This window comes from Merops nubicus, unplaced genomic scaffold, assembly GCF_000691845.1.
Source record: "Merops nubicus isolate BGI_N331 unplaced genomic scaffold, ASM69184v1 scaffold33804, whole genome shotgun sequence".
Classification (NCBI taxonomy): domain Eukaryota; kingdom Metazoa; phylum Chordata; class Aves; order Coraciiformes; family Meropidae; genus Merops; species Merops nubicus.
Window position 1 is genome coordinate 4216 of NW_008606845.1, and position 9113 is coordinate 13328.

General features: G+C 34.7%; 1 protein-coding gene across 1 annotated transcript in view; it reads left to right on the plus strand.

The window, feature by feature from the left end:
• The first annotated feature begins 451 nt into the window (after positions 1 to 451).
• LOC103772445 (aromatase) overlaps positions 452 to 9113 on the plus strand; it is a 14696-nt gene continuing 6034 nt past the window's right edge. The window contains exons 1-6 of the mRNA XM_008939778.1: positions 452 to 646; positions 2303 to 2453; positions 4387 to 4541; positions 5905 to 6081; positions 6792 to 6906; positions 8731 to 8845. Coding sequence (XP_008938026.1) covers positions 502 to 646; positions 2303 to 2453; positions 4387 to 4541; positions 5905 to 6081; positions 6792 to 6906; positions 8731 to 8845 — 858 coding nt within the window. The 5' untranslated portion in view covers positions 452 to 501. The remainder of the gene's footprint in view (positions 647 to 2302; positions 2454 to 4386; positions 4542 to 5904; positions 6082 to 6791; positions 6907 to 8730; positions 8846 to 9113) is intronic.

The window sequence follows — 9113 nt, forward strand, 5'->3', positions numbered from 1 at the left end:
AAAATTACCACAGTTCTGAAAATTCAAGGACTCCAGCACTAAAGGCATGCAGGAAGAAAGAGGCTAAGTAACAGAGATAAAAGGTCAGGACCAAACTCATTCAATGCTTCCACATGTGCTGAAACTTTAATTTCTTGTGTTTTGGTTAGAAATTTGTGAGGAGTAAACCTCAGCATTGGCCAGCCAAGTCAATATTAGAGATAAGAGGTCTTTCAGCCAAAGCATCCTAAACTATGCTTCAACATCAAGGTCGGAAAAGCTTTATTTTCAAGCAAAAAGATTGCCTGCTGCATGTCTGTTTTGACTTGTGATGCAGCTAGTCCTGGCAAGCAGTCCAGGTGGTCATTTTCATTATAAAATAAAGCTACCTCAAGCACTAATTTGCTCATTTACAGCACAGACAAAGAGGTTGAGAAGTACCAACTAAAGCTGAGTATATCTTTGAAAAAATCTCTCTCCCCTTTCTCTCTCTCTAAAGCAAAGCAGACTCTCTTGGAAAAGATGGTACTGGAAACTCTGAATCCACTGCACTATAACATCACCAGCCTCATACCGGATACAATGCCAGTGGCCACAGTGCCCATACTCATTCTCATGTGCTTTCTGTTCCTGATATGGAATCATGAAGAAACTTCATCAATACCAGGTAAATTAACTTTAACTACAATATCACCTAAAAGTTGTTAGAATTGGGGCATTTTTGTTTCTCAAAATTAAGTGAGAATCCAATACTGAATAATGACTGTATCAACAAAATTTACTCAAAGTTGCTTTAAATAATACAGCTTTTAAAAATAACTAATAAAGGAAATCAGGCTCATTCTAACCTTAGAACTTGCAGAATAAACCTGGCTTAACTATATAAATAGATGACATTTAGTCTTCTGGTTTATTATGTATGCTAGATAGACATAATATCATTTTACAAAGACTAGATGTTCATGTTTTCATGTGCACTACAAACTACTTTTTACATGTTTTAAGTTCAAGACTTCCTAAATTGTCTTTACTAGTAACAAATTATCTAGAAAAAATATTCAGATTTTAGTAGATTATCAATTATTTGTCTTTTTGTTTGGCACTGAAGAGCTCCTTCCAGAACAGGACAACTTCAAATGGTTTCCCTTTCAGTGTCCCTTCTGTAATGTTTTGGGGGCTTACAGTATAACTGCCTCAGCCTCTTCTGTCTTGGATGCAATGCAATGATCTAGTGCCTGAAGGAGAACAGCGTACACACATCTCACAAAGGTGTTTGAAAGGAATAATCCTAAACCAATGCAGTGGCACCTGAATGAAAATCTGAGAAAATATCCTGGCCAAATATCCTTCAATATGCTAGAACTCTTGGAAAATTAGAGAACAGGGGAAACTATTCACAGATGATTATACTTTCTATTTTAATGCTTGATTGGATCAACAAGAAGCTGGAACTAAATTTAAATGCTTTAAATTTATAGGTATTTAAATAGTCTGGGCTCTTGCAATTCCTATGAGTGCAACTTTTAAGTTCTTGAATGGTATACAAAAGTTTTTTACGTACTTTTATTTTTTTTAAGGAGTTAGATTCACACTTTGCAGATAAAAGGGGCAAATTTAGCTTTCCCTAAAAAAGGAAACTGCATTTTAAATGTAATTGAAGGCAAATTCTCCCCCACTGTCTCCACTTTCTCCTTTTTGTTATAAGAGGGAAATTTTGTGCTGAGTTACAGTAGAAGGTTTTAGTTTAGAACTCTGTTGACTAAATGCTTATTAATCCATTTATAGCTCCTACATAAGCATGTTTTCATAAATACTTTTTCCTTTAAAAATCTGTTTTCTCACTCTAGTATGAATGAATTGAAAAGAACTCTAAGTACATTTAATTACATCAAAAGGATTTTGACTGTTGTAGGTGTTACTATGAACCTTCAACACAAATTCAGCCAAAATCACTCAGAGGATTTGTTAAACTCACAAATTAATAAGCCATATGCACTTTTTCTAGATATTTTCTTCTTTCTAATATCTAGCCATTGTCCCTCCAATCTCAAAGCTGCAGTTTGAAGTTGTACAAGGAAGTGATGAATGTGATTAGTTGCATGTACATTGAAAGGACTATAGGCTTCCATAGTTACTGAGGGCTGAACAATACAGATGCCAGTTTCTCTAATACAGAACTTCAGAAGAGGACTGTGTACAAGAACCACCCAATGCAGACCTTGACTGTCACGTTAAAAGGCTCCTTTCAAAAGGGTGATGCTCAAATGTATGTTCTTGTCAGTGAGCTCTGCTGAGATCAAACATTTCTTACCCTGTTTCCTAGGGCCAGGATACTGTATGGGCATTGGTCCCCTCATTTCACATGGGAGATTTCTCTGGATGGGAGTAGGTAATGCCTGCAACTACTACAATAAGACATATGGAGAATTTGTGAGAGTTTGGATCAGCGGTGAAGAAACATTTATAATTAGCAAGTAAATCCTCATTTTCTATCCTTAATAGTATGAAGAGCTTTTTCATATTTTTACAATCTGTGTTACTTTTTTTGAAGTAATTTTCAACAATTATCCTAACAAACTTTTCCTGCTATTCACAGACCTTTTTCTAGTCTTGTCTTCTGTTTCTTTAAAGACTCGGCTATTGAAGTCTGTACGAATTCTCTCATTTTCTCTATGGAAAGAAAGATTAAGCACTGCAGCTCAATCCTCAGAAATGTTTACTCTTTTAATATTCCACTTAATATAAAGATTCCATACTGTACACAAACATTGACTGACTGCTATGCAGGGTTAAGCCAAATTTTAGTTTCCTGTTTTCTTAGGTTTCTCCTTAAAATGGGAATAATGCTTGAAGATTGTGACTCCAGTGCAGCAAGTTAATTAAGCAAATGCAGCATTGTAGGATTGTGAGTAATTCCATTGCAAATTAAAGGGATTGCTCGTGGACTCAGATTACACACAGTATTAAGCATAATGCTAAACCACATTCTATCATTTTATTATGCAGCAGCATAATAAAACAGTGGACGGCTGCTGCTTTCTTACCCTGGATCTTCTGGATGCTTAGGAGTTATGCCCTGAAAAACAATTTCAAACAATGTCATCTCAATTTTTACCATCAGATCTAATCATACTGAGATGTTAATGCACAGAGAGGACTTGCAGTCTTGCTTACAGCATATGTTATCTTTTGGAGGACTTAAAACATTATTATGTCTCCTCTGCAGATGTGTGGAATGGAAAAAAGCAAAATGAGCCTCCTGCACTTTTCCATTCCTGGGGTCAGCTGTCATAATTTAACAGTATCTTTTCATGTTCATGAAAATACAGATGATGTTCTTTGATGTGCAAAAAACCTTTAAGAAACTGAGAAAAGAGAGCAGATGTGGAGAAGTGCAGAAAAAAGAAACTATGCTAAGTTCCTTGGAAGCTTGGACCTGCAGCCACACTCCTCCCTACTCTTCCTCCCATCCTCAACCCAGCGTTGTCTATTTGTAGCACATAACATCTCACTGTTAACTTTACCTCTGGCCGTGCAAAACTGGTGAAAACCCAGCACTGCTGAAGTCAATAGCACAAGTCCCATTTACTCTGCCTGACTGAAACAATAAACTAAGCCCATGCAATAAGTCTGGTATTTGGTCCATAGAGTATGCTGCATAGTAGAGAAAGTAGCTTGTTGTTTCATTTCAACCTCTGTTCTGATTTGCTTTCTTTTTTGTTAGATTATATTTGATCAGGCTTTCATCCTGTCAAGATTTCTAAAATACTAGCTCCCTCTAAAGGAAATTGTGTCTTAAGGCAACAGTGCTGGTCACAGCCTGTTTGCCAGCACGTGTAAATAAACCTTGTCAGCTGTAAAAAGACCTATACATATAATGGATTTGCCTAACACATCTTTTAAGGAATATTTATCACATACACCATCATATTATGATGCTGTGTATTTAAATGATGCTTGTATATTTATGCCTTCTGTATGTGTTTGGGAATAATGAAATGGCTACAAAAGCATAGGTGTAATTTCACATACATCATGATAAAGTTAACAACTTTCAAATATTTTACACCTCTTCTTCTGAAATATCTGACTTTGGCTATTGCCCGAGTATGTTATATATTTACATGTTTCTGTGTACGCACACTATTCAGATTCAAATCTTTTCAAAAGCATTTGCATTTTAACTGACAAATAATTCTAAATCTGAAGAGAATACATTATTGCTCTAATAAACATTCTGAAGGCACTTACCATAAAGACTTTTAATTACATAAAAGGAACAACATTTAGTGTCAAGCATTGCTAAATTGAGAATGCAAGTCAGCACTTCAGAATAAGAATTCTGTGTACAATCTATGAAGCAGTATTTTTGGCTTGGACTTTTTTCTGCTCATCTTTCTTCCCCAGATCGTCAAGTGTGTTCCATGTAATGAAACACTGGCATTATGTTTCTCGATTTGGGAGCAAGCTTGGATTACAGTGCATTGGCATGTATGAAAATGGGATCATATTTAATAATAACCCAGCACACTGGAAAGAAATTCGACCTTTTTTCACCAAAGGTAAATAAGCATGCATTAATACACTGCACCAATGTAGCACACAGTCTATCTTTCACGAGAAGGACAAACAGCGTCTCAGAATTAAATTACAGAAATCAGTTCTCTTTAGATATCCCAAAGGATCGTTTTATTGCATGTGTTCTTTCACATTTATCCTGCTTGGTATGCTATTTGAAATGGTCCTGAAGTAGTTTTGTAGATACTTAATCTCATCCAGTTAAAACCAAAATAAAAGAACCCCACAAGCCCTGTTTTAAAATGTTTTTACGTTTCAGGTCCAGCATTTACATTAGCTCAACTGACACTTCCATAAATTTAGTTGGCTGTTCCTATCTAAGCCCCCACTGAGTTCAAAGACTTTTTTGTCCTGTTCTAAGTGATGAAAAAATTTAAAAAAAGTGCTTTAGTTGCAGAATTAATTCAGAAGATCTGCACAGCGTAACTATTTATTAATCCCTTTAATATTCTAAGAATCAATGCAGTAACAGAGGAAAAAAGATTAATTAACATCACTAAGCTGAAGTAAAGTAGGAAATGATATAAACTCCAGTGTGCCTATTTCATGAGTCTGCAATTTTTTGATTCACCTTCTTTCCACAAATTGAAAATTTTCAGAATTAGCTTATTGCTAGAATTAGCTACTTCTAGTGAACTTACAGCCTTCCTAAGAAAACTGTCACACTTGTTCTGCAAGTGTCACTGTTCAGAAAAGATTCTCACCAGCTGAAACTCTGGTAGTTTATGACAGTGATTCTAGAACGTGAAGATGAAGGTAAAGCAATGTAAAACCAAAAAAATTATCTGTTGCCCTATATTTGTTATATTAGTTTACTGATATATCTGTGCTCATATATGACACTCGGGCCTTTCCCACATCATTTTCCTATTGCAAAATATCCGCAGCTTTGTAATGACTGAAGATGGCAAGAAAAAAAAAAAAATTCTACTTATTCGTATAAGTACCAGTTCTCTCTGTTTACAAAACAGACCTCCTCTTGCCTCAATTACAAAACATACAGCAGATAAGGGTATGGATAACTTCCCACACAGAAAGGCAGCACAAATGATGCCAACCAAGTACCTTTCCTTAACACAGTATGAACCTAGCATAAACTGTGTGTCCGAGGTACAAAGCAGCTAGGACAGCAAGGGAGGTTTGGGCTTTGAGTTCATTGCCACCTGAACTCAAAATGTTTACGTTTTTATTTCAAAATATGATAAAGCAGTAAGTTCCAGAACAATTTTTATATCAGTCACTGACATGATATTTTACATTCTATTGACACCATGATTGCCAATCGATAAGGTAAAATAAGCTATGAAAGTTAATCAATCTTTTAATCATTTTGCATATATATTTCAGCTCTGTCTGGTCCTGGTCTTGTGCGTATGATAGCAATTTGTGTTGAATCAACAGTTGATCACCTGGACAAACTAGATGAAGTAACCACTGAAGTAGGAAACATCAATGCATTGAACCTTATGAGACGGATCATGCTTGACACATCTAACAAACTTTTTCTTGGGATCCCTTTGGATGGTATTAAGAGCTTCATTTCTATGCCTTATGGTGGATGTCCAAGGAAAACTCATTGACATGAGTCAGCAGTTTTGTTTCAGAAATCAGAGCAAGAACAGACTCTTGTGTCACCATATAACTAATTGAAATTTATTTATGACTGATTTTAGTTATAAAAGAGAATTTTCTATGACCAAAAATATAGATTAGCTTGTCACACTCACCTTAATAGATAGTACCATTTAAAGAGATGTTTATGCACTGAGTTAGTTCAGTCTATATATCATATGCATGTATGACTCAAACTTGCCAACAAACTAAATGATTGCCTTGAAAAGTTCACCTTACAATTTATGTCTTCTATGATTTCTTCATCCTCAAAACCATATGACAGAAATAGCATCATCATGATGTCTAAATTATCACATTTCAAGATGCTGCAAAAGTTCTGCTTCTGCTCTCTTGTGGTAGACTGTTGGCCTCTGGTTGATACAGCACTATCACCTTTTAGTTAGCAACCAAGAGTTTTTACAAAGACCTCTACTTTTTCCACAGTGTGCTAAAAAGTGTTTCCTAATGCAACGTACCACCTTTAAAACCAAATATTTATCAAATTCCTGTGAACTTAGAGTAGGAAACAGGGCCTAATTTATAATTTTTATAAAGCATTTGTGTTATTTGACTATTGAGGTTTATACTTTATACTGCTTTTTGTTAATGTTTATTTTCAGAACATGCCATTGTGCTTAAGATTCAAAACTACTTTGATGCTTGGCAAGCACTTTTATTAAAGCCTGACATCTTTTTTAAGATTTCTTGGTTGCGCAAGAAATACGAAGAGGCAGTGTAAGTATCAACAGTTTTACAAATCATTTGCATAAGATTATTTCTTTCTGTGAAGGAGATCTTTGTTGATGCTTTCCTCTGCCTTTTAGAAAAACAACTGTGAAACCTGCAAAAGGTGGCTAGCTGAAGTTGCCTCTCCGCAGGCTCAAGACAGCAACAGAACAAGATTTACCACTGATGCTACAAGTGGCTGATTTCAGTGGACAATTTAAAATCCTTGTCTATTCAGTCCTAGTTTACTCACTGAACTGTTAGTTAATACCAGCTCAAATGTGAAACTAAATTTAGATCACTGGTGCACTTCAAACAGACAAGAAAAAGTGATCATATGGGGTGAAATTACATTTGCCATCTAGTTGAGGACAGTCAAATAGTAGGCTACAGTTCATCAAAACAAGAAAATCCATCTAGAGTCACAGCACTGAACTAGAAGAGTTAACCCCTGAGCATAATTCTATTTTTTGGTTCCTTCAATATGCATTTTTGAGTCAACAACTCATTTTTGAGTTTAAACTTTGTGCTCAGAATAATAATCCATTCCAAGGGTTTGTTTTTTTTTTTTTTCCTAAATAAGGGAGAAACACAATTTTGCCATCTTCCTCTTTGGAAAAATACAAAATGTCTTTTCTATTTTTATGATCTCATTTGCTGCCTACTGCCAAGAGGACTGGCTATAAAAAGAACAGGCAATCAGTTTTTTCATTTTTTTAATTTGGATTCTGTCTCAGGAGAGAAACTACTGCTTATGAAGCATATGCAATAAATTGTCTGGATAGTGCTACATAACATAAAGGCATTAAGGAAAAGATGGAGGTTCATCTAAAGTAATTGACAACTCTTATGAACTAGACAGAAGGTTTACCTTCTCTAGCATTTGCTTGTCAGTTTTATTATAGCACTGATTAGTGCTTTATCCTATGATTCTAATAATGGCCAACTGTGGTGGCTCAGTCAGTACTAAAAAGCCCTCTGCAGGCAAATATTGATGTTTCAAAAGCAATCTCATTAACATGAACTTATTAATAAATTTATTCTAAAAAAAAAAAAAGGTAAAGATTGATGGACTTAAAGTAATTGAAAGGATATGATGACTTCTGATACAGTTTGCTATTTCTAATACATGAAAGACATTACAAATAATGAAAATTTTACCATGTTTGAAGTTTTAATTACATTTACTTTTACTAAACTAGTCTAAATTTTCCAACCCAACAATAACAAATGCAAATGGAAAGTGTGAAGATTTCATTCAAAAACTTTTCAAAGCACTTAAAAAAAAATTGCCTTAAAATCTATAGGTCATTGAAAATTCCAAATAAAAGTTGATAGACCTTGTCTTTTTCCACCACTGAAATACAAAATGTTGACACAGTATGTCTATTGAAATCAGAAAAATTTAGATTAGCTCTACCTTCAAGAGACTACATTTTTTTCCTAATGTTTATCTGCATTTTTCTAACAGGTATCCCTCATGTTCTCTAAGTTCATTTTCATCACTGATAACAAATGGTATAAAACAGAAGGATATAAACAAATTCTTTGAAAATGTTCATGCATCTTTCAAAACTCTATTAATTAATAGCATAAACAGTCTCTTCCTTTTCAGTCTATCCTGTAAGAAGATAATAAGATTTCAGCCCAAACTAACAGGCAATTACTTAAAAAATAATAAGAAAATACACCTTCCTTTAGTATTACCATAGAGAACCATATAGCCACTCTTAGATGGTTTTATTCATATAATCTCTATGTTTTTAGTCATATCCTAGTGTATACTAAAGTCTGCAGATATTTATCAATACATTGGATTTTGTTTGTTTTCAGTAAGGATTTGAAAGGAGCAATGGAAATCTTAATAGAACAGAAACGACAAAAGCTTTCCACCGTTGAGAAGCTGGATGAACATATGGATTTTGCATCCCAGTTAATTTTTGCACAGGTATTGGCAATGTATTCAAAATACAGCTAACTTTGATTTTCCTAACATTCTCCTGTCACTAACTAAATGACCTTTGCAACTTAAGCTTCATGTATCTGTCTGAAAGATGTGTCATCAGAAAGGGATACAAATTAGTTGGTTCTGTGAAGTGCTTAACAGTGATTTAAACAATTTTGCATTTTGGGGAAAAGTTGTTTGATATTTGTCACGACTTAAGCAATATCCTTAAGACTCCTGCATCTTTCCATGAACATCCTCCAGTCTTTCC